Raw genomic sequence first — 26,308 nt, forward strand, 5'->3', positions numbered from 1 at the left:
ACAAAGGTTATTTTAAACATCCTTTTCATTACATTATATATCATTTCCCAGTAAACATCACTACAAGACCACCACATATGATAAAAAACACTTTCTTTCCATTTCCAACACTTATTTGATTTAGATTTATACACATGAGGCTCATGCTACTCTTGCGCATGTAACGTTGAACAACCCCATTGTGACATTTCTACACAAAGCTCAAAACATCCAACGAAAGGGAAGCACTTCAGTTATTGAATTGTTTTGCTGCCATATAAGTGAAATCCAAGTTGTGTTCACTTCTGGCTCAAAACTGGTGGCCCAATCCGCCACCAACATATGGGGACGACTCTTCCATGTTACACTTTGTTCCTTGAGACCAGCAGATGAGGGGTCACGGTTTAAGGTGCTCCCAACCCAACTTGGAAGAAATGGAGGCAGTGAGAGATTTTACTTTCTTGGGCTCCATGATCACTGCAGATGGTGACAGGAGTCACGAAATTAAAAGACGCCTGCTTCTTGGGAGGAAAGCAATGACAAACCTAGACAGCATCTTAAAAAGCAGAGACATCACCTTGCCGACAAAAGTCCGTATACTTAAAGCTATGGTTTTTCCCAGTAGTGATGTATGGAAGTGAGAGCTGGACCATAAAGAAGGCTGATCGCCGAAGAATGGATGCTTTTGAATTATGGTGCTGGAGGAGACTCTTGAGAGTCCCATGGACTGCAAGAAGATCAAACCTCTCCATTCTGAAGGAAATCACCCCTGAGTGCTCACTGGAAGGACAGATTGTGAAGCTGAGGCTCCAAGACTTTGGCCACCTCATGAGAAGAGAAGACTCCCTGGAAAAGACCCTGATGTTGGGAAAGATGGAGGGCACAAGGAGAAGGGGACGACAGAGGATGAGATGGTTGGACAGTGTTCTCGAAGCTACCAGCATGAGTTTGACCAATCTGTGGGAGGCAGTGGAAGACAGGAGTGCCTAGTGTGCTCTCGTCCATGGGGTCACGAAGAGTCGGAAATGCCTAAACGCCTAAACAACAACAACCCAACTTGTCTGAGGTCTCATGAATGGTGACGAGATCGAAGGCCTTCTTGGTAATATTCTCCTGCACTCAAAAGATTCCTGCTTGCTCAGTGTACCAACGCCTTTTGGAGGAAACTGATAAGACACTTCCAGAAAGTTTGTGCTAAGTTAAGAGAATATGCTGAACGGGAACGACCTGCCTTGCTAGGGGACTTACCTGATGTTTTCGTGACTTCAACTTTCTGTTTCGCTGGCTTTGCAACAACAGGCCCTAGATAGCCAGGAAAAAACAGGGAGGAGAAATCAAACATGATAAGCAATAACATGGCTATTTCATACTGCAATTTAAGGTTCCCTTTTGTCCAAAGAATATCATAGAATTGTAGAGTTGACTCAAAGAGCCAACCTACTGCAGTGCAAGAATCACAACTATCTGAAGTTTCCCTCCTTTTCCCTTCTCTTCTTTAATTTCTGTGTTTTAAAAAAATGATTAATATTCGGTGCTTATTTCTGTATACTGTATTTTTCCTTTGTCCTTTCAAGCTTTAATGGTAGCAAAAATGGAATTGCAACAATATACCGTATTGGCCTGAATATAAGCCTCAATTTTTTCCCCAAATACTGACTGTGAAAAGTTAAAGTGCGGCTTGAATTCGCAACCTTACAAAAACTGGCTTTTACAATATTGATGCTGAAACAGACATACGGTAAAACAGAACGGGTGTGCGTGCCTGCAGAATATTAAGGGAGCGGCTTATATTTGGGTATACAGTGGTACCTCGGGTTACAGACACTTCAGGTTACAGACGCTTTAGGTTACAGACTCCGCTAACCCAGAAATAGTACCTTGGGTTAAGAACTTTGCTTCAGGATGAGAACAGAAATTGTGCAGTGGCGGCGCAGCAGCAGCAGGAGGCCCCATTAGCTAAAGTGGGGCTTCAGGTTAAGAACAGTTTCAGGTTAAGAACGGAAAGTGGGGCTTCAGGTTAAGAAAGAATTAAGTTCTTAACCTGAGGCACCACTGTACGAACTTAATTCTTCCCTGGGGTCCGTACTTACCCTGAAAAGTCCGCATCCGTAGGCGCCGCTTCTGCGCATGCACGAAGCGCACAGAGTGCTTCTGCGCATGTGTGTGCGGCAAAATCTGGAAGTATACACTTCTGGGTTTGACGCATTTGTAACTCGAAATTATGTTACGCAAAGGTAACATAACCCAAGGTACCACTGTATTGTCTTTCTCTCTCTCTCTCTCCCCCCCCCTTGAATTTTAAAGGTGTGGCTTATATTTGGGTGCGGCTTATATTCAGGCCAATACGGTAGTTGTGGCTCAATTTAAATGAATCCGTTTATGTGGGACTTAAATGACATTGCCTGCTCCACAGTTCTCCATTTAATTCCCCCTGCCATCGAGTTTTCTACTCTCCCCACCCAATGATCGGTCTGATTTCCATGGCCACTCAGCCTTCCCGGGGCTGTTTTGGGGCCTCTGCCCCCACCATATATTTCCCTAACTTCTGCAGGCCTTGGTGTCCCCCAGCCTGCTGAAACCTTCTCCTTGTATGTGAATAGGCTACATAAAGGCCAAAACTTGAAGAACCAGTGTGAGAAGAGCCAGTGTGGTGTAGTGGTTAAGAGCGGTAGACTCGTAATCTGGTGAACCGGGTTCGCTTCCCCGCTCCTCCACATGCAGCTGCTGGGTGACCTTGGGCTAGTCACACTTCTCTGAAGTCTCTCAGCCCCACTCACCTCACAGAGTGTTTGTTGTGGGGGAGGAAGGGAAAGGAGATTGTGAGCTGCTTTGAGACTCCTTTGGGTAGTGATAAAGTGGGATATCAAATCCAAACTCCTCTTCTTCTTCAAACCAAGACCACAACTAAACTGCATGGTGACAGACACATTGCATTCCCACATCGTTTGACATAATACCTGCAAACCATTCAGAACATAAGAAAATACGCATCATGCTTACCTGATGGTGCCCGGTGACCTTGAAGTCCCTGTACGATCTCCCCAACTCCTTCGGTTGATGGGCCGGTGTAAACCTCCTTTGGGAGGTCCGCCTGGCTCGCAAGCTCCTTCATCTTCAGCGTGGTGAAGGGGGTGACGAAATTGTACGCGAGGGCCAGCTTCTCGGCTCTCTCCCTCAACGTCTCCTTCTCCTCACTGTCGTCGCTCTTCAACCAGGAGGTCATCAGCTCCTTGATGGTGAGGTAGCTCCAAGTCCGTTCGACGTAGTTCTGATCATCCGTGGGGTCTTCGGCACCACTGGAGGCCAGTCCAACGTGGTTTTTGCCAGAGAGGTCTACGGCCACGTCCGTTTTCAGAAGGACATACTTGTCGCTGTTGCTGGCTGTCACCTCCACATGTAAGCGGTCGGCTGTCTTGTTGAAGAGCTTCCCGGCAATGACAATTTCAGAGCCATTGAAGTAGTTGGGGAAGAGGTTCTGGGTCACTTGCTCCACGCTGTCCGTAGGGTAATCGATCCGGATGTCGGAAAGAAGAGGCGTCCCAATCTCATCATAGAATCTGCACAGGTAGGTACAGTTTGTTATTAAGAAGCTCCAAGGGGCGACATTACTGATATATAAGCAGAGCATAGCGGAAGCAGACAGGCGTCCTTACAGCAGATAACAAATATAATAGCCCTGCATCAGATTCCTAACTTGTGCAGCGCTGTGGTCTAAACCATTGAGCCTCTTGGGCTTGCCGATCAGAAGGTCGGCGGTTCGAATCCCCGTGACGGGGTGAGCTCCCATTGCTCTGTCCCAGCTCCTGCCAACCTAGCAGTTTGAAAGCACACCAGTGAGGGGAGCACCCTGTTGCAGCAGTTCAAGAAAGATCAGGCTTACTAGCTGCTTTGCTTCTCAATATTCTCTGGTTGGCCTCTGTTATTTTCTCCGACCGATGGGGAATCTGCAAAGGACTCTATAAGGGCTCTTGTGTCCCCCAGAAGGGAATCAGGGCAGATTTTAGTTTATTACAGACCAGTGGTCTGACTCGCCAACTACCTATGTCCCTACGAGCAGCACAAAGTCCACAGCAAACTGCCTTGCGGAAGTTTTTTGAAGTTTGACAGCTTGCTCTCCTTTCCCAGGCTGAGAGAGAAAGATGGCAGAAACAGGGTTTTAATGGAGACAGTGTGACTTTTGCAGCTGCTGCTGAAGTTGCAAAACAATGAAGCAGGGACGGAGGAATGGAGAACTTCTGAAACAACAATGGGACACTAGCCCAGCAAGATCTGGCAAAAGACAGACATAATATTCTATGGGGACGGGAAGAAACATTATGGACAGAATAATTGCCACACACAGGAAGGAGTGAGTTTGAATGCTTCACCTCTGTAGGTGTACAAATCATTACATGTGTCGATACGAACGGAAGTCATTTAAACTGCAGTTGCGATATAAGGGATTGGTATCTTGACTGGAGTGTAATTGAAATTTATAAGAGTTTGGAACGCAGAAATAAAGTAAATCATCAAACCATTAATTCTAGCACCGGGGGGGGGGGGACCTAGATTGTATAATTTGGCATCTCAGTGATTGCTATTATTAATTTGGCATTGTTATAATGAGGCATTGTTATTGGATTGTTGTAACTGAAAACTAATAAAAAAATTATTATTAAAAAATAAAATAAAAAATAGTGTAGATTAATGTATTTTTGACCTTCTGTTGGAAGCCGTCCAGAATGGCTGAGGAAACCCAGCCAGATGGGCGGAGTAGAAATAAATTATTATTATTATTATTATTATTATTATTATTATTATTATTATCATTATCATTATCATTATCATTATCATCCCCACAGGAAACCAGATTGTTTCTCCACAGACTAACTAACTGAAAACAGAGAACTGGAAATATATATTATTGGGGACCGTTTAGGGGTGGAGGGAAGTCAATACTGTATATAAATCAGGGAGTTGAGTCAGAAGTAGCAAAAGGAGATATTACTAAAATAGAAGAGGACCATAAGATGGCTTGTATTCCTTATATAAGATGTGTATCTGAGAGTATTTTTCTTTTAGTATTTCTTTTCTTTTTATTTTCTTTCTTTCTTTCTTTCTTTCTTTCTTTCTTTCTTTCTTTCTTTCTTTCTTTCTTTCTCTCTCTCTCTCTCTCTCTCTCTCTCTCTCTCTCTCTTTCTTTCTTTCTTTCTTTCTTCTATTTTGTTTGTATATGTAATATGGATATGTAAAGGTAAAGGAACCCCTGACCATTAGGTCCAGTCGTGGCCGACTCTGGAGTTGCAGCACTCATCTCGCTTTACTGGCTGAGGGAGCCGGCGTACAGCTTCCGAGTCATGTGGCCAGCATGACTAAGCCACTTCTGGCAAACCAGAGCAGCGCACGGAAACACCATTTACCTTCCCGCTGGAGCGGTACCTATTTATCTACTTGAACTTTGACGTGCTTTTGAACTGCTAGGTTGGCAGGAGCAGGGACCGAGCAACGGGAGCTCACCCCGTCGTGGGGATTTGAACCGCCGACCTTCTGATCGGCAAGCCCTAGGCTCTGTGGTTTAACCCACAGCGCCACCCAGGTCCCAATATGGATATGTATATGTACTTAATTTAAATAAAAATAAAAAATAGGCTGACCAACGGTTCGACTCTGCAACTTCCTACGTCGCTACAAGCAGCAACGAGTCCGCAACAAACTGCCTCGTGAAAGTGCCCCGGCCCCACCAAAGTCCACAGCTGGATTTGCGCCCGGCAAGCAGAACATCCAAACAGCCAGGGCTAAAACTAGTTCCATTTTCTCCACTTACCCTTTCAGCTGTGCGGCAGCATCCTCGTCTTCCCGTATCCGCCGCGTCATCCCACAATTCTCCAGCGCCAGCCTCTCCAATAGTTGGTAGTCCACGTCGTTGCCGATGCCGATGGTGAAGAGGCAGAACCTGTTGCGGATGGCCTCTTTGGTGTTGCTGGCGATCTTGGCGGACTTCGTCTCTCCAACTGTCGGCCGCCCGTCCGTCAGGAAGATGATCAAGGAGACACTCCGAGCTTCAATATCGTTCTGGGTGATGTAATCATTGAGGATCTGTGTGCTGATTTGCAGGGCTCCATTGATGTTTGTGCCTAGGAAGACACAGCAGAATTAACCTTTTGGAGCACGGGGAATAGGGACTTAGTTGCTCAGCCCCTTCCTCCGCCACTGATACTGCCTGTGTTTTCTTGCTGCTGTATGGAAAAACACATGAATCTGACCTTTGAAGAGTTTGTAAGTAAACCATTTTTAACTTACCCAGCATGTGGTAAGTGGGTAGTTTTGAAAGCAACTTAAAAAGTCTAACACAGAGCTTTCCAAACTATGTGTCACAATTGCAGTGTGTCGGCTGCAGTGTGTAGGTGTGTTTTGCGAACGCTCCACACACTCCTCCCAGGGCTGGAAAAAGATTAGTTTAACTTTTGGTCCGCTAGTAAAACTGAACTAAAAGGGTAAAGGTAAAGGGACCCCTGACCATTAGGTCCAGTCGTGACCGACTCTGGGGTTGCGGCGCTCATCTCGCTTTACTGGCTGAGGGAGCCGGCGTACAGCTTCCGGGTCATGTGGCCAGCATGACTAAGCTGCTTCTGGTGAACCAGAGCAGTGCACGGAAATGTTGGAATTCCGCCTGGGTCAGAGGAATGTGCCACAGCGTAGGCACCGGCAGATATTCCTGTCGACCTCCCCGCGTCTCCACTCTGCTGATAAGCAGGCGAGGTCCCGGCGATTCATCTCAGATGTGTGAGAGGAACACACCGTTCATCCTCTCTCCCCTTTGGTGTCCCCCAGGGAGGGGAAAGAAGCAGACAGAAAACTATTTACATCCTTTATTTCTGTCTCTCATATCAGTACAGAGAAACACGTCTGCACTCGACAACAGCAAGAAGAAACTCCACCCATGTACTTCCAGTACGGGTCATATGACACACACACTGAGCTAACATCCGGTGCTCAGTACAGAATGGACTGCCCCTTTGTTTCCATGGCAACAGTCACAAACATCCTGTCTGGCTTTCCAGCCACAAGCAGCTGACTGAGCTGCTGGAGCCTTTGCTTGCTGCAGCATTGGTGCTTTATGGTAACAGGAAACACCATTTACCTTCCCGCTGGAGCAGTACCTATTTATCTACTTGCACTTTGACGTACTTTCGAAGTGCTACGTGGGCAGGAGCAGGGACCATGCAACCGGAGCTCACCCCGTCGCGGGGATTCAAACCGCCGACTGACTGTGTCGCAAAATGACGCATGTCTAAAAAATGTGTCACCAACATGAAAAGTTTGGAAAGCTCTGGTCTAACAGCCTATATTTCCATGCTTTACCTTGCTGCACGTTTTGTGATTCAAAATCTCTGCTGGAGCTCTCTCACCAAAGAGTGCTTGCCCCAAACCTGGATAAGTCTTCCAGTGAAATCTCCTTCTATCAATCTATCTCCCCCCCCCCTTTAAACAAAATATTAACATAAGGTACATCAGTGCTGAGTTTGCTGTTCCATAGTTGGACTAAAGCTACCTAAGATTCTTTGGAAATGTCCCACTGGGTGAGAAAGCTAATTCTTTCAGTATGCGTGTGTCAACAACCAAGTTGATTCCACCCTACCCCTTGGCTTCACAGCTCTGCATGGTACAAGCCAAAAATTATTCCCTCCTGTGATGAGCCAATACCTAGAGGCTCGTAACAATGTCTCTTTTTTGGAGGACCGAGAGTCTTTCCTAGCGTTCCAGGAGAAGGCAAAATTCGTTTTCACTTGTCTGTGTATGACATGTGGATTTTCACAAAAGGGAATTAAGACAAATTCATGGAGGACTGTCCATAGCCACTAGTCATGGTGGCCTTATGTTCACAGAACCTAAAAAAGCCAATGCAATTCTGGGCTGCATCAACAGGAGTACAGCATCTAGATCAAGGAAAGTAATAGTGCCCCCTTGACAACAGGAGTACCTCCAGTAGGTGACATGTTATGGATGTAGATCTTGGCATCTCTTATGTTGTTCAGAGTCACAGGCACCAGTTGGTCTTGTTGCCAAACCTTGATTCGATTGGAGAAGCCAATAATATTGAAGTGATCCTCAGGCCTTAAATCTTGGAGAATAGTGAAGAGGGCATCTTTGGTCTGAAACGAGAGACGCAACCTGGATGTATATTTACACTAGATACAGGGACAAATACAGTGGTGCCTCGCAAGACGAAATTAATTCGTTCTGCGAGTTTTTTCGCCTTGCGAATTTTTCGTCTTGCGAAGCACCTCTTCAAGCAATGCACCCTGGGTATTAACGGTTTTAAGAAAAAGGAAACAAACTTGCAAGACGTTTTCATCTTGCGAAGCAAGCCCATAGGGAAATTCATCTTGCGAAGCAACTCAAAAAACGAAAAACTCTTTCGTCTTGTGAGTTTTTCGTCTTGCGAGGCATTCGTCTTGCGAGGTACCACTGTAGAAGAAGGCACCTTCATCCCGTTATGGCTCCCTTTATCACATACACAGCCCAACAAGACAATGACACAAATCCACCAACGGCATACAAATCAATACGGCTAACCTGATCCAAAACACCCACCCACCCCACTCACACATGAAAACAAAGACCACCACAGCCAACAAGAAATGAACAGCCACACCCTCGGCCAACCCCAACCTCTCCCACCACCAAAGGAACACAAGTGAACAGCAGAGAACCTGCACAAGCAACGCTGACACAAAACCCCACATATATTAAGTATAACAGAAACATCACCACCCCACCCCACCCCCACTCATCTTTCCCCCTATTCTTCCTAATGTCTCAACAAATGAAATCGATTTGTAAAAAAAAAAGTTACATGGGGAAAAAATATGAGAGAGAGAGAGAGACATTGCACATACATTTGTAAATCAAGAAAATCTTTAATAAAAATACATTTTTAAAAAATAAATAAATATATATGTATTTTATATTTGACCTCCTTTAGCAATGCCTTGTTTTGAAATGTTTAAGGTGATATTTTCAGTTCCCTGTTAATCATGTTGCTTTGAATGTATATTGGATTTTCTTCTGTAATGCTTTGTTTTGATCTTTTAATGTAGGTTGTAAACCGCTTTGAGATTTTTCTCCCCCCCCCCTTAAAAATATAAAGCAGTATAGAAATAAAATGAATTATAATAATAATATTTTCAAGGCGCCTGCGATGAAAGAGCCCAAAGTCAAAAACATCCACCCAGATGAACGTTTTCTACATTTGGGCTTATATAATTTGACAGATTCAAGTGCTAAATGATTGCTGCCTGCAATCCGATATTTAACACAACAGCTTCCCTGAAGAGCCCCGTGCCAAGTCCATTCCCTTTCCATCTTCAAATATTGAAGGCTTCTTGGTCCCAGATGCAAGGATAAATTTGGAGAGCATCCGAAACATCTTAGTCGTCTCTGTTCAACTTCCCTTGTGATCTCGAATGGAAGCTGATGATGTCATGGCAAAACACATTACCCACCGCAACGGAATCTGGAGTCATCTCTCCAGCTGGCGACCTTGGGGTCGGATCCAAGGGCTATCAAGGACAATGGAGGGGGGTTTTGTGTCTGTGCTTTTTTAAAGAAACTTTTCCAGCACTGATGTGATTCACTGGGGAGCATTTTGGACTCAGGCCCGAGACACTAGTTTTGGTTGAAATCCTTGCTCATGTACATGCCGTGTGGCTTTTTGAGGCACCCATTCTATCTCCAGCCTCAGTGCTCCATCTCAGAAATGGAGACATAAGACCATAAGAAAGGGTGTGGTCAAAAAGTCATCTAGTCAAGCATTCTGTTGAAATAAAAAATTTAAGGTCATGTGTATCACTGCAGATGGTGACAGCAGTCACGAAATAAAAAGACGCCTGCTTCTTGGGAGAAAAGCAATGACAAACCTAGACAGCATCTTAAAAAGCAGAGACATCACCTTGCTGACAAAGGTCCGTATACTTCAAGCTATGGTTTCCCCAGTAGTGATGTATCGAAGTGAGAGCTGGACCACAAAGAAGGCTGATCGCCGAAGAATGGATGCTTTTGAATAATGGTGCTGGAGGAGACTCTTGAGAGTCCCATGGACTGCAAGAAGATCAAACCTATCCATTCTGAAGGAAATCAGCCCTGAGTGCTCACTGGAAGGACAGATTCTGAAGCTGAGGTTCCAATACTTTGAGAAGAGATACTCATGAGAAGAGAAGACTCCCTGGAAAAGACCCTGATGTTGGGAAAGATTGAGGGTACAAGGAGAAGGGGACGACAGGACAAGACAGTGTTCTCAAAGCTGCAAACATGAGTTTGCATGAGTTTGCGGGAGGCAGTGGAAGACAGGAATGTCTGGCGTGCTCTGGTCCATGGGGTCACAAAGAGTCGGACACGACTAAACGACTAAAAAACAGCATATATATATATATAACCATTTTGACTCCCAAACTGACCAAATGTTTTCTCTGCAAGGAGGGAGGGGGTGAGGGAATCTTCCCATTGTCTCAGGAATTGCGAAATCAACATCTCAAAGCAATGGGCAGGAAAGGCAATCAGATAAGATATCAGATAACCTGACAGACAGGAAAAACAACAAGATTCAAATTTCTGTTGTAGACCACCTTTTCTGTGATGTAGGTATGATGTTTGTGGGGGTGGTCTTGACCTACACCCCTTCTGTGATGTATGTATGATGTTTCTGGGGGTGGTCTTGAGCTCCAGGGAAGGCAATTTAAAATGTCTATATAGGGGTGGGCACACCTTGGTTCTGGGTCCTCCTCCTTTCCTGTTTGTGAGGGAAACACCCTGTTGCAACTGTTCAATGATCATTTTATCATACATCCTTTAAACCTGCTTGAAATTCCTCAGCACATGTAGTATTCCAGACGTCGTTGTACTCCAGGTCCTGTTACCTCTGACCATTTGCTCTCTGGGGCTGATGGGAGTTGGAGTTCAACAACCACTGGAGTGCCCTAGGTTCTCCATCTCTGGACCAAGTCGTGGAGACCAAAGGCAGTTGGGAGAATGCTAACTGGGTGCTTTCCACCTGTCCAAACTAGTGACAGGCTCATTCCCAGAAGCTGAGGTGACGGCATGAGGCCAGACGGAGGTCCTTCTGAAATGCGAGCCATTGTTGGTGATATTTGTCTCACACAATCCCTCTGTTGTTACGCAGCGTGGGCCGGGGGTTGGGGGCGGGGAGGTGGCCCCGGCTGGGAAGTGGAAGTCAAGTCAGTTCACAGGAACACAAGACTTCAGCTGTTCAGAACGCACTCGCTTTGCCTCACACAGCAAACTTCCTATGAAGTAATGGCCTGGCAACAATAACCCCATTCTGGTGCCTCGTCCATCTCCTTTCATCCACTCGGAGGCTAAGGACCACTTTCCTTTGCATGTTAGGTGACTATTATCTTGCCATTCTGTAAGCAGAGCCGGGCCAAAGAAACTTAGGAACACAGGAAGCTGCCTTATATACTGACTCAGCACTGTATACACTGGCTGGCTGAGGTTCTTGTGTTTTGAAATATATATACCGGTATATATATAATAAATGTTCATAAATGTACCAACCAAGCGCATACATAGATGTGTGGACCACATGTCTGGAGCATTTTCACTTCCAAACTGACCAAATGTTTTCCTCTGCAAAGTCAAAGGAAAATGGAAAAGCCTCCCCATTGTCTTTTCCTTCACAAATCCTGTCTTAAGGGTATGTCTGTGTATGAATAGGGTGAGCCTGTGACCTGGCTCAGGAACTAAGTATTTGTCATTACAAAAGACTGGCCAGGCTCTCCAGGGTATTCAATCAAGTAAGCATTAACAGGTAACCTGCCAGACAGGAGGTAAACAACACACTCAGATTTCTGTTGTAGACTGCCCTTTCTGTGATGTAGGTATGATGTATCTGGGGGTGGTCTTGGACTCCAAGGCGGGCAATTTAAAATGTCTATATAAGGGCGGGCACACCTTGGTTCTGGGTCCTCCTCCTCCACTTGTGTGTGAGGGGAGCACCTTGCTGCAACAGATCAATAAAGATCAGGCTTACTAGCTGCTTTGCTTCTCAATATTCTCTGGTTGGCCTCTGTTCTTTTCTCTTACCAATGGAGAACCTACAAAGGACTTTATAAGGGCTCTTGCGTCCCCCATAAGGGAATAAGGGCAGATTTTGTATCCCATAAATTTATTTCACCTCGGAAAAGAGGCATACAGAAGTTCATTTCATTTTATCCTGCTAAACCAACTGCATGGGGTGACCTCAAATTCTAAAACCGTCACCCTTTTTAAAAGCCAAATCTCCAGTGTCTTTAACAGCAAAATAAATCAACAAATGCTCTCCCTCATTTCCTGGAAGATTTAAATGTGCAGGAAGCGTCTCCGATTGAATGTCTACCTGGCACCCATCCCTGGAAGGCGCAGAAATCCTGCCAAAAAGCCATGCGGATAACCTTTTGCCCCAAACACCTTCCGCAGTCCGGGCAGTTTTCTAATCATCCCGCCAGGCAGGCTATCTGTAATTTAAATTTAACCTCCAGCCCATTTCCAAAACTTGAAATCTGCCTTTCTCAGCACATCTCACATTCCTCTTCCCGTCTTCACACTCCCTCGTTCGTGCTATCGCTTTCCCCTCCAGCAAAGTGTGCAGAACTGAAGGGAGCAAAGCTTCCCCACGGCCTCCGATAATAAGGGCTTTGTTCCAACTTCCTAGATTGCACTCCCAGGAAAGAAACAGGACCTGCGTCTAGCTGGTAGAGATAAGCCCATTTCTGTATTGTTGCCTCCTGCCCTTAAAATCGCTTCCTAGCAAACATGGCACCTAGACATGATGCTTATTGTGTGGTTGCAATGATCAAATATAGTTTGAAAATAACAGTGGGGTGGGGAATCGGGGTTTTATTCCTTATTCCTGCTGTAAAGGTAAAGGTAAAGGGACCCCTGACCATTAGATCCAGTAGTGGCCGATTCTGGGGTTGCGGTGCTCATCTTGCTTTATTGGCCAAGGGAGCCAACGTTCAGCTTCCCGGTCATGTGGCCAGCATGACTAAGCTGCTTCTGGCGAACCAGAGCAGCACACGGAAACACCGTTTACCTTCCCGCTGGAGCGCTACCTATTTATCTACTTGCACTGGCGTGCTTTCGAACTGCTAGGTTGGCAGGAGCCGGGACCGAGCAACGGGAGCTCACCCCGTCATGAGGATTCGAACCACCGACCTTCTGATCGGCAAGTCCTAGGCGCCACCCGCGTCCCTGCTGTAGTTCCAATTAAAATGGCTCCTTCCCCCAAAAGTGTAGTTCATCCCAGAGAGGGAAGTGGTGGAGGCTTGTCTTTTAGAGTGAGTGGCGCCATGCCCTACCAACAGCAGTCTGCCCTCAGCCAGACACCCACAACTAGCCTGCTGTCATTCCAACAACCAGTCAGTGCGTGTTCTAGTGCCACCGAGTGTTGTGCTCCCTGCCTTCTGCCCAACCAGTCCTAATGAGCACTGCCCCCTGCTGGAAGGAAGGTTTCGTTGCTGCCTTGGGTGTGAAATTTTCATCAGGGGCAGAAGGGTTAGATCAGGCATAGGCAAGCTTCGGCCCTCCAGATGTTTTGGACTATAATTCCCATCATCCCTGACCACTGGTCCTGTTAGCTAGGGATCATGGGAGTTGTAGGCCAAAAGATCTGGAGGGCCGAAGGTTGCCTATGCCTGGGTTAGATCCCCCTCGTCCCACATTGAGCAAAAGATTCCTTCATTAAAGGAGGTTGTATCAGTTGACCTTCAGGGTCCCTTACAACACTACAATTTTATGATTCTAGGAGGATCACAATTCCTCCAAGGACTAATAGGATGAGGTGTGGGTTATTGTTGTTGTTTGCAATTTTCATTGGGACTACAGCATGGGAAAAGGGGTTAACGTTAACACCCCCCCCCCCTTATGCAGCCTGAGGGTAGCAGGGTTTCCTAGCAACTCTCAGCACCCTTAAACTACAGCTCCCATAATTTTTTTGGGGAAGCCATGGCTGTTAAAGTGACATAGCAGTGGTATCATAGCACTTTAAACACATGATACCAATGTGGCATAAGCGCTGTTCATGTCTATTATCGTTGTTGTTGTTGTTGTTGTTGTTGTTGTTGTTGTTGTTGTTGTTGTTGTTGTTGTTATACTCCACCTATCTGACTGGGTTGCCCCAGCCACGCTGGGTGGCTTCCAAAAAATATAAAAGCTCAATAAAACATCAAACATCAACAACTTCTCTATACTGGGCTGCCTTCAGATGTCTTCTAAAAGTTGTATACTTAACAGCCTTTGCAATATGTTCCTTATCTGGCGGCTCCTGGGGTGGCAAACCCCTTAAGTTCCTCCCTTCCGAAAACATTATACATATATGTTTTGCTGTCTTCATGCTTTAAGATTATGACAACGACTCAGCACACCATTTAAGGACACACACACCTAAAAAAAATAAAAGCAGCAAGTTCAAAACTCACTGCCGGCGTTTGAGCACAGCTCTTTGAGGGTTAACCTGAGACTGTACTATGCAAACCAACCCTCCTCCTAATCCGAGCCCCATCAGGAGGAAAGTAAAAGTGCTTGCAAAGGTTAATCCCTGACCTAAGACAGAGCTGGCCTGTTCACACCAACTCCTGGCTGGAAAAAGACTTAATCCATTGTTCCCAGCCATAGGTGACTAAGCCTTTAGTTGTTCATTTCTGCCATGTTCAGCAAACTGGGCTTAATTGAGGTGAGGCCTCGGCTTAACTTTGGGGAGTGAATTTAGAGGACCCAGAGAGGTGAAAGACCCCTTTGGTCCATGCAAATAACTCCTGAGCAACACAATCTGATGCAAGACACAACACCAACTTTGGTCCATGCAAATAACTCCTGAGCAACACAATCTGATGCAAGACACAACACCAACTGCCTTCTTTCTAGCAGAACTTCCTTCATCTCTAGATCATCAGAAAGGAATTTCCTTTACTCCCATCTCTTCACCAAACCATAAAGAAGGCTGATCTCCGAAGAATGGATGCTTTTGAATTCTGGTGCTGGAGGAGACTCTAGAGAGTCCCATGGACTGCAAGAAGATCAAACCTCTCCATTCTGAAGGAAATCAGCCCTGAGTGCTCACTGGAAGGACAGATCGTGAAGCTGAGGCTCCAATACTTTGGCCACCTCATGAGAAGAGAAGACTCCCTGGAAAAGACCCTGATGTTGGGAAAGATGGAGGGCACAGGGAGAAGGGGACAACAGAGGATGAGATGGTTGGACAGTGTTCTCGAAGGTACCAGCGTGAGTTTGACCAAACTGCGGGAGGCAGTGGAAGACAGGAGTGCCTGGCGTGCTCTGGTCCAGGGGGTCACAAAGAGTCGGACACAACAAAATGACTAAACAACAACATTCACCAAACCCAGTGGGAATGCAGGTCCAACACTTTCTCCCCCAGAGCAGGAGCTGTGATGTCATCAGGCAGAGGGTCAGGGTAATGAATTGCCAGAACCCCAGACTCTCACCTGCCTCAGCTTGGTTCCCACCATGGAGGCGCTGCTGTCGAGCACAAACACCACGTTCTTCGGCAATGGAGGGAGGTCTTTGGGAGCAAAATAGTGCACAAAGTATCCATTCAAAACCTGGTGGGATGAGAAAGAAAGAAATCAGGAGCTTAGTGCTATGCCAACCACCTTGTTAGAACTTCAGACCCAGGAAGTCCCAGGCAGCCAAGCCTAAGAGATGCTAGCAGCCCAGGTGTAACACCTAAGAGATGCTACGTGATGGCCTGGGAATCTGATTCAGAGGCTGAACCTGAGGAGTCCCAGCCTGCACAGGAGTCCCCGCCTCCAGGGCCGGCTGAACTGGGGCAGGGCCTTGAATCTGAAGGGCCTGCACCTGTGCCGGGTCCTCAGGAGCAGACACCAGATGTATCCACTCTGGCTCCGGAGGTGATTGAGGACACAGTGCCTACAGGTGAGCCTCCCCCAGCCCTATCAGGGGAAGGTGAAGCTGACCCTGGGTCCAGTAACCCTCCAGCCTCTCCTGAGCTGCAGAGGCTCAGGGCAGAGAGGCGGAGGGAACTGGGTTCTCTCAGGAGGAGTGCTCACCTTAAGGCCAGGAGAGGCGGGTCACCTGTGGGCCGGGACCGCCCTAGGCCCCAGAGGAGATAAAGGCCAGTCAGCCCAGTCCCAGGTTGCGGGAGCAACGACGTTGGAAACCTGTTTCTGCCAGCACCCAGACCTGTTCTTTCGGAGTTCCTGACCACGCCCGGCTTCTTGCTTTGGACCCCGCTTCGCCCTTGGTGGACAGTCTCCAGACCCTCGACCCAGGACCGGACTCTGACCACGCCTCTCGGTAACCCCCCCCCGGGTCCAGCACATGCTAGCAGCCCAGGTGTCACTGCAAAACTCTGGGGAAAGGCAGTGAAAACTGGTCCATTAAGAGCATAGGAAGAGCCTACTGAATTTCTCTAATCTTCGTCAAAAGCCATCTAGGTTGGTGCCCCAAAACTGCCTCCTGTGAAAGCGGGTTCATCAGTTTAACTATGTGCTTTTTCATCTTTCCCGAATCTTCCAACAGAATGGGAAGAATAGAGCAAATCAGAATTGGTTGGCTCCGTTTGTTGCTGGCTCCGGCGCCACCTACTGTTCACCTCCCTCCTTCCTGTCCTACCAATCGCAATGAGCCTCAGTCTCCAGTTATCAGCCAAAGAGCTGGGCGTTGCTTAGATCTCAGCAAACTGTCCGTACCTTCAGATCCATGACTACAAGGTAACTGGCGGGGTCTGATCCAGGTTTGAATAGCAGCTTCTAGGAACTAGTTGCTGTTACAGGCAAGATCAAACTTTGGGGAAAGGAAGAGATTATCTCTATCCCCTTGACCGTGACCATTGCATAACAAAAGGTTATGCTTAATTATAAGTTCACAAAGATATTTCCCAGTGTGGTTAGAGGTGGTGTCCATTGCTGCCCTCTGACAGATTTCAGGTTCGTCCTCCAAGTTTAGTCCAGATAATATTGTATTTTGTGGGGAAACAAGGCTGATCCGGGCATTGAAGTCGCCTCCCAAGACAAGCCGAGGGTTGGGTGACAAAGAGTCTATACTTTCGAGTAGGTGGTCAAGTTTTCCCCAATATGTTCTCAGTTCCTCACAAGACTTTACTGGAGGTATGTACACACAGATACAGTAAGTATTTCTCAGGAGACTATCAGAAAGGGACAACGCTTAAAAATTAGGAGTGGTCAACGATGGATACTGTTGAATTGATACATTAAGAGAGGTTGACACCAGCACCGCCAGCCCCCTCCTAGGCCTTCCATAATTTATAGTTTTAATTGTGCATTGCTTCTGGAATTTCCCAGGAGGCTTAAATCTACCAACCCACCCATGCCAATTTGCACTGTGTTGGCCAGGTAGCCTTTTCCCTTCAGAAATCGATTTCACGAATTGCACAGCAAATAATGAAACGAACGGCAGGCCATGCTACCTGGACATCTCCAACACTCAGTTCCCTGTTGACGTCGTATCTGACAACAAAATCTCCCAGGACGCCATTCCGTGCGATTTTGGATTGCTGGACAACGTTGGGACTGAAGGTCACCTTGGCTAAAGTTTTTGTCTGGCCAACCACCGTCGAGGGTGGCGGGGAGATGTCATCTGGTGGGGAAACACACCGTTAAGTACCTATGACAAGCTTCGTAAACAAGATCACAGCATGCTGTAACATTTTGTCGCAGTACCCACTTGTATTGCTGACTCTGGAACCCTGCAGCAAGTTTGTTCGTTATAACTCTGGCCCTTAATTGATACCTGCATTGCTTTGGGATCCTTCCAACTCTATAATTTTATGATGATTACTGTCAAAAACGGTGGTGCAAAATTCAAAGAGCACTTGGTTGTTTTTTTCCAACCTTAAAACTGGTTCTGCACAAGTCTTTAATCTTTTTTAATGAAAATTTGAATGCAACAGTTTAGTGCAAAAGTCTCCTAATATACACATATCCGTATGCTGCCTTTCCTAATAGACACATTTTTGACAAGACAATTTTCTCTAATTGATTGCATTTTTGTATGACATTTCCAGCGATATATGCATATTGTGCACACCTTACTGTAGTATATACATTCTGGTACACCTTTAGGGTTGCCATAATTTGAAGAGCAAAAAATGGGACACATTTGCCTACTTCTGCTTTTAACTATTCATTGCTACGACAACTCTACCTGGAAAAAGAGGACATGTCCTGGAAAAAGAGGACATATGGCAACCAGCTGGAGAATTGCGAGGCAAGCGTCAGATAAGTAAAGGTAAAGGTAAAGGGACCCCTGACCATTAGGTCCAGTCGGGGCTGACTCTGGGGTTGCGGCGCTCATCTCGCTTTACTGGCCGAGGGAGCCAGCATACAGCTTCCGGGTCATGTGGCCAGCATGACTAATCCTCTTCTGGAGAACCAGAGCAGCGCACGAAAACGCCGTTTACCTTCCCGCCGGAGAAGTACCTATTTATCTACTTGCACTTTGACATGCTTTCGAACTGCTAGGTTGGCAGGAGCTGGGACCAAGCAACAGGAGCTCACCCTGTCGCGGGGATTCGAACCACCGACCTTCTGAACGGCAAGCCGTAGGCTCTGTGGTTTAACCCACAGCGCCACCCAGGTCCTTACAGATAAGTAGCTCATTGCAAATTGGGTAAGTTCAACTTTAAATGTGAACTGAATCTAATTTCAAGGGACTCCCGAGGGTCATCTAGTCCAAACCCCTTGGCAATGCAGGAATCTCAGCTAAAGCATCCATGACAGATGGCCACCCAACCTCTGCTTAAAAACCTCCAAGGAAGGAGAGTCCACCACCTTCTGAGAGAGCCAGCCCTGCTGTTGAGGAGTTCTCACCATCAAAAAGTTCTTCATCCATCTATAGCTGAGAATAAAATGACATTTCAGCAGGGATGGAGAGAGGAACTCTTGACTTTTGATGTCATCTGGAATAAAGCCTGGGCATGAGATCATCCAAAAGGGCAAAACATATTGGCTTCAGTTTCCTATCCATCATTTTGTTGGTGGCAGCCCAAATCATTATAATAACTAATTTTTAATAGCCCAACACCTGCCTGGCTCAGAAAACGGTTTTCCACCTTGGGTCATTTGCAAATTCACAGTGTTTGCTAGGCTAAGCGACAGCGTCCTCATCCTTTCCCACAGAGCTGCCAGTGTACAAAGGAACAATAAAAAGACAGAGGAGTGGCAGAATGCCTCTGCGTCGCCTGCTGGCTACTGCTTTTGGCAAACAGGGGGATTTCCATCACTGTAGAGCAGCTGGACTTCCTATGCGATTTGGCACAGCCAGATGGAAAAAACAATTTGCTTAAAATAAGCACGTTCCCAGGAGGAGATCAGGAGTCAGAGAGAATCGTTCTCAGATGCCGAAAAGTATTTTATTTCTCTGTTTACATTTCCATCCCATCCTATGACAGGGTGACATACATCTCCCCACTCTCCGCACTCAAACCTCGCAACAACCCTGTGAGGTTGGCAGTGCTGGAGAGTAGGTAATAATAATAATAATAATAATAATAATAATAATAATAATAATAATAATAATAATAATAATAATAATTTTATTATTTATACCCCACCCATCTGGCTGAGTTTCCGCAGCCACTCTTGGCAGCTTACAGGATATATAAAACATAGTAAAATATCAAACATTAAAAACTTCCCAATTCTAATTGGTCAATTTTGGTTTCTCTCAGGGGGTTTTCTTCTTTCAAACTTAGATTCAGTTCCACAAATTTCTGCACCCGTTTCTGATTTATTTATTTAAAATCCAGGTGGGGTGCGCATCTACTAATTTGCTAAAATATTTGTATACCACTGTGTCACAAAGCATTCATTGAAGTGGTTTGCAACAATAAAAACCATATAATAAAAATCATTAAAATAGTAAAAAACAGACATTTAATCACTGCGGAAGGAAGTATTCTTAATTGCCTGTAGAGGGCTGGTGGAATAGAAAAGTTCTCAGCGGGCATTTAAAAGCTGGCACAGAAGGCATCCGCTGAATCTCTAATGGCAAGGGTACTGGGCCACTTTCTCCTAATATACAATTTTGTGTCTGCAAATTTGCAAAACACACGCACGCCCTGCTATAAGTCTATGCAAAAATTCACTTATCTAGACACAAAAAATTATACCCAGACCTTGCTACCTGCACAGCTGATTCAGATATCTGAACAGATGGAGCTTGCCATCTTCCTTACTGGTTTGTGCCCTGCTAGTCAACTGTGGCCACTTGTGGGCAAGAGCCATGGAAAGAGGGAGCAGGAAGCGAGAATGGACAAATCAGGAGCAGAACAGATTGGACAAACCAGTGTGTCTTTTGCCTCTCTTTTGCTGGTTGGCTGGTTGCCATTTTTGGAAGAAACCATGGCGGTGGCAGAGGGGGAGAAACCATGGATTGGAAATTCTCCCATAGAAAATAGAGGAAGCCGTCATCCCGCTAAGCAAACCCTCAGTGAATTAACGGTTTCCTGGGAACGCACTGTGTTCAGTAAGAGGGATCTGTGCGTATACATATTTTTGAGGTTTCCTTGAACTCTGATAGTGCCTCTTGCTTGCCTAGATGAAGAAATTAGCCCACTGTACAGAGGTCAAGGTTGCCTCTGGCCATGCCCTCCTCTCCCAGCTGGCCCCTCAGAGATTGCCTAGAACAGAATTTGGCCCCTGGTGTGATGGCCTGGGACTCGGGCTCGGAACCAGAGGAGTCTTAGTCTGCACCGGATCCTTTGCCTCAGGCATCATCTGAACCAAGTCTGGGACTTGATCCTGAAGAGTCCCAGTCTGCACAGGTTCCCCTGCAACAAACACCAGCTGGGCCGAGTCAGGGGCCTGAGCTTGCCCTGGCTCCAGATGTGGGGATTACCTCGTTGCCTTCAGCTGGGCAATCACTTAGAGCTGCTCCACTACCAGTTGGGTCAGGAGGTGGCCTCTGGGTCTAGTATCCCACCGACGTCTCCTGAACTGCAGAGACTCAGGTCTGAGAGAAGGAGAGACCTGAGTACTCGCAGGAGGAGTGCTCTCCTTCAGGCGAGACAGGGAGGTGAGTCACCGGGGATCAGGACCAGTCGTTACCCCGTCAGAGATAAAAGGCTGCCGGACCCCGCCCCAGGTTGCGGGAGCAACGTTGCTGTTTGCTAGAACCTGCCTGAGACCATGTGCCTGACTTCCTGCCTTGGCCCTGTTGGACTGACTCCTCATGGAACCCTTGGATTCCGGACCGGACCTGGACCGCATTGCTCTGGTTACCCCCCATGCCCAGCACACTTGGCTGAAAAGCGTTCCTTGCCCCCGTGTTAAGTTCTACTCACCTTCGCTGCTCCCATTGCCCCTGCTCTTGCTGTTTTGAAGAGGCAAGACTTCCAGAGAGACGATGCCCGAATTTTCAAGGATGTTCACCTCCACCCGTAGCTTCCCTACCAGCTGCTGAGGCCGGATGCTGACCGTGTACTGATACTTCCCCAACCGTCTCTGCAAAAGCTCCTCGTAGTGCAGTAGGAAGACGGCTTCTGTTTTCCGGGGAATTGTTCCGGAGGCTTTGAATGTCTCAACTCTGTGTTCCCTACCAGGAGAATTCAAAGGTGCAGTTATCATCCCCCACAGAGGCAAAAGGGCAGAAAGGAGACTACTTTGGACTCAAAAGCCAGCAGGAGGTGGTAGCCATCAAAGCAGCCACAGTTCAATGGTACAGCATCTGTTTTGTGGGCCTTCGTTGCAGTCAAACCAACAATTCATATTTTGCCAGATAGGCACATGAAGGGCTAAAGCTCACAGAGCTTTCCTGTAAAATTTGCTAGAGAGAGCTCTGTGAGATCACTTCCTTTGTCTGCTTTGGGAGGAAGCTGTAACACTACATCCTTCCTTCCTGCCCAGGCATCTCTTTTCTTCTTCCTCATGCCTCCAAGCTGACCACATGTGCATGCCTGAGCTCTGCAGCTCAGACACCATTTCCAACACAGATTTTGTACTTTTGTAACTTAGACGGCGGGGATGCGGGTGGCACTGTGGTCTAAACCACTGAGCCTTTGAGGCTTGCTGATAAGAAGGTCGGCAGTTCGAATCCCCATGACAGGGTGAGCTCCCGTTGCTCGGTCCTGGCTCCTGCCAACCTAGCAGTTCGAAAGCACATTAAAGTGCAAGTGGATAAATAGGTCGGAAGGTAAATGGCATTTCCATGCGCTGCTCTGGTGTCGGTGTTCTGTTGCACCAGAAGCGGCTTAGTCATGCTGGCCACATGACCCAGAAAAACTGCGGACAAACGCCGGCTCCCTCGGCCTGTAAAGCGAGACGAATGCCGCAACCCCAGAGTCGTCTGCGACTGGACTTAACTGTCAGGGGTCCCTTTACCTTTACTTTTTTAAAACTTAGATGGTAATCATAAACCTGCCTTCCTTTTGCTGCTGCTTCAAGACCTAGCTTATGTAAGTAAATACTACTTTTATTTCTTCACAAAACATTTTCTGTTTGGTTGTTATTTTTAAGGGGGAGAAAAGGGAAAATAACAGGGGAAATCCAGTTTGCCATAAAGTAACCTGGATTATTGTTTCTAGAAGGTTAAATCAGGCAGAGGGCCTTCTCGGTGGTGGCGCCCGCCCTGTGGAACGCCCTCCCGTCAGATGTCAAGGAAATAAACAACTACCTGAGTTTTAGAAAGCATCTGAAGGCAGCCCTGTTTAGGGAAGTTTTTAATGTTTGACGTTTTATCATGTGAATATTCTATTGGGAGCTGTCCAGAGTAGCTGGGGAAACCCAGCCAGATGGGCGTGGTATAAATTATTATTATTATTATTATTATTATTATTATTATTATTATTATTATTATTAGCCTTGTTTTAGCTTCCAAGTTTAAAGCTGCAAAGGATGGTACTCTGCTGATCTCACTCATGTGAGCAAGGAAGGATAATAACTAAATAATAAGTCCTCTCCTAAATCCATTCCTACATATTTCACATGCAGAAGGTCTCTGGTTTAATCCCTGACATCTGCAGGTCAGGCTGGGAATTTCCCATCTGAAATCCACGGAGAGCTGCTACCAGTCAGTTTCGACAATGCTGAGTAGATGGACCAACGTTAATGCTATTCTGGGCTGTGTCAACACAAGTATAGTGCCCAGATCAAAGGAAGTAATTGTATCGCTCAATTCTGCTTTCGTCAGACCTCACCTGGAGTCCTGCGTCCACTTCTGGGTACCACCATTTAATAAGGATTTTGACAGGCTGGAATGTGCCTGAATCCTGCCTTGAAAGTTTTCATTGAGGCATGGTGACAAGAAGTCTCACATGCAAGCCACTCCAAACTGCAAACAGCTGGGTGGTTTCTGAAGCTTTGAAACAGTTTTTTTTTAAAAAAAAAGAAATGGAAAGAGTGAAACCCTTGCATTGCCTTGTAAGTAATGATCCACCCCCTTTTTCACCTTTGCATTTCCACATTAATTTGCCAGGATTTCCCCTTAGAAATCTGCCCAGAGACCAGATAAGATGGGTGGAGTCCCCCAGTAAGACCTGGAACAGATCAAACGGCAGGAGGTTTGCCCCTCTCTTTGCAATACCTACCCGTTATCTGTGGGTCTCGAATATCTGTTCTTTCTGTCCGTGCCCCCGTACTTCTGGTCCTTCCCGATTACTTCCCCGTGGTAAACCCTCTCACCGATGACCCTGGAGCCACGAAAGAGAGAATGTTAGCTGTTGAAATATACATTTATTAAAAAACCAGAAGCCTCTCTACTTGGAATAATAGGATTGGAATTGCCCAGAAAAGATGTTAGATTGTTTTTGTATGCCACAACTGCAGCAAGAATTTTGTTAGCTAAAAACTGGAAATTGCAAGAAATACCAACAGTGGAGGAATGGCAGATGAAGATGATGGACTTTCTGGACCCGGCCGACCTGACTGGAAGAATCCGCAATTAGAAAGAGGAGATACGTCAAGAAGATTGGAAGAAATTTAAGGACTATTTAGCTAGATATTCCAATATAACATAAGTAGAACTATTTGTAAGTACCAAATTGGCCTAGGAGTAAAATATGTTGAATTGTATAACATTATGGACTGAAAATATTATGAGGAGAAAGAAAGATAGCAACTTGATTAAGTTAATTTTATTAGAAAGTGGATACAGTGGTACCTCGGGTTAAGTACTTAATTCATTCCGGAGGTCTGTACTTAACCTGAAACCGTTCTTAACCTGAAGCACCACTTTAGCTAATGGGGCCTGCTGCCACGCCGCCGGAGCATGATTTCTGTTCTCATCCTGAAGCAAAGTTCTTAACCTGAAGCACTATTTCTGGGTTAGCGGAGTCTGTAACCTGAAGCGTATGTAACCCGAGGTACCACTGTATTGGAAAACTTTCTATGGAAACTCAGTTAGGGGGGATTTGAGGAAGTCATTTAACAATGAAAACTAAATTGAGCTCTCAACAGATAGGTGTCTATATGTCTGTTTGTTTTTTCCTTTTAATATTGTAATTTTTTTAATGTGTGTTTGTTGTAAATTTGGAAAACCAATAAAAAAATTTGGGGGGAAAAAGAGAGAGAATATTAGCATAGGATCGAGTGGATTCTGCCAGCCACAGCTTTCCTTGTGGTGGTAGGAAGCACTGCAGCTGGGTGGGCATTCCAGCCTTCTTATAAAACTGTCATTTTAAAAAATCTGAAATATTTTTTCCACCAGAAAGGAGATTTTTATGACTGTTTTTATAGGAAGGCTGGAATTCCCAGATGCATCGCATCTCACCATTGTGAGGATTGGCTGTGACCCATTGGCCTGTGTGCCTTCTTCGCCGGCTGCTGATAGACAATTTCAAACTCTCCCCATCCCAGCTTTTCCCCACTTAAGGTTCTTCACTGTCAAATAAAGGACTGTTTCTGCAAAGTAGGCCACACGGCCATGTAGCTAAGTGGTCAAGTTTACAACTGGGCATTCCAGCCTTCATACAAAACGGCCATCAAAATCTCCTTTCTAGTGTGAAAATTGGTTATTTAAGTAGGGTGAGTATTTTTGAATGACGTTATATGACTACTTCTGGCAGGAGTTCCCAAACTGGGCTGGGGGGAGGACGTGGGATAACCTGGGAGGGGTGCAAAAGAAGTAATGTGGTACCAGGCAGATGTTGGAGGTGTGCTTGACTATCAGGCTTTGAAAAGCAGGTATCAATACATCATGTTCATCAGTTTTGATGAATTAAGTACACTAAATAATTTGTATTGCATTCTGAATATTGCTGTCATCCATGTGTCTCGAGAGGCAGTAGAAGATTGCACCATCGGGAGTAAAGACAAACTGTTGGGGTTTTTTTAATAAGATGTGCAATTAATTATTACCGGTTTGAATATTATTGTGTTATCGTCCTTAGCGGATCATGCAAACTGCTATTCGGAATAACATTTTTTTATCGGGTAGGGGCACTTAAAAAGTAGAGACATCACCTTGCCAACAAAGGCCTGTATAGTTAAAGCTATGGTTTTCCCAGTAGTGATGTATGGAAGTGAGAGCTGGACCATAAAGAAGGCTGATCGCCGAAGAATTGATGCTTTTGAATTATGGTGCTGGAGGAGACTCTTGAGAGTCCCATGGACTGCAAGAAGATCAAACCTCTCCATTCTGAAGGAAAGCAGCCCTGAGTGCTCACTGGAAGGACAGATCCTGAAGCTAAGGCTCCAATACTTTGGCCACCTCATGAGAAGAGAAGACTCCCTGGAAAAGACCCTGATGTTGGGAAAGATGGAGGGCACAAGGAGAAGGGGACGACAGAGGACGAGATGGTTGGACAGTGTTCTCAAAGCTACCAACATGAGTTTGACCAAACTGGGGGAGGCAGTGGAAGACAGAAGTGCCTGGTTTGCTCTGGTCCTTGGGGTCACAAAGAGTCGGACATGACTAAACAACTAAACAACAGGGGGCACTAGGGATGAGTGTATGGAACCAAGAGGGCAGTGGCCCAGAAAAAACTTTGGGGAAAACTGGTTTATATAAATGCTGGAATACCCGAATGCACTACATCTCACCACGATGTACAGTGGTGCCTTGGCTTCAGAACAGTCCTGTTTAAGAACGATTCAGTTTATAAACTCTGCAAAACCGGAAATAGTGTCCTGGTTTGCGAACTTTACCCCAGTCTAAGAACAGAATCCGAACAGTGGAAAGGCACCTGTGGTAGGAGGCCTCATTAGGGAACGCGTGCCTTAGTTTAAGAACAGTTTCGGTTTAAGAACGGACTTCCGAAATGGATTAAGTTCGTAAACAGAGGTACCACTGTATATGAAAAGGTATCCCTACATTCTATTGCGAGATCAAATTCCAGAAATTTGGTGTGCTGGGGTTTTTT

The 26,308-nt window shown here is 46.1% G+C and overlaps 1 protein-coding gene across 1 annotated transcript in view; it reads right to left on the reverse strand.

The window, feature by feature from the left end:
• The window catches only part of ITIH5 (inter-alpha-trypsin inhibitor heavy chain 5), a 54,826-nt gene that overhangs the window by 8,415 nt on the left and 20,103 nt on the right, over positions 1 to 26,308 (reverse strand). Inside the window, exons 4-11 of the mRNA XM_081209902.1 lie at positions 23,537 to 23,638; positions 21,296 to 21,546; positions 17,420 to 17,589; positions 15,456 to 15,572; positions 7,940 to 8,111; positions 5,783 to 6,092; positions 2,980 to 3,536; positions 1,228 to 1,281 (exon numbers count right to left, since the gene is read on the reverse strand). Coding sequence (XP_081066028.1) covers positions 1,228 to 1,281; positions 2,980 to 3,536; positions 5,783 to 6,092; positions 7,940 to 8,111; positions 15,456 to 15,572; positions 17,420 to 17,589; positions 21,296 to 21,546; positions 23,537 to 23,638 — 1,733 coding nt within the window. The remainder of the gene's footprint in view (positions 1 to 1,227; positions 1,282 to 2,979; positions 3,537 to 5,782; positions 6,093 to 7,939; positions 8,112 to 15,455; positions 15,573 to 17,419; positions 17,590 to 21,295; positions 21,547 to 23,536; positions 23,639 to 26,308) is intronic.

Source organism: Podarcis bocagei (assembly GCF_964188305.1).
Source record: "Podarcis bocagei genome assembly, chromosome: 10".
Taxonomy (NCBI): domain Eukaryota; kingdom Metazoa; phylum Chordata; class Lepidosauria; order Squamata; family Lacertidae; genus Podarcis; species Podarcis bocagei.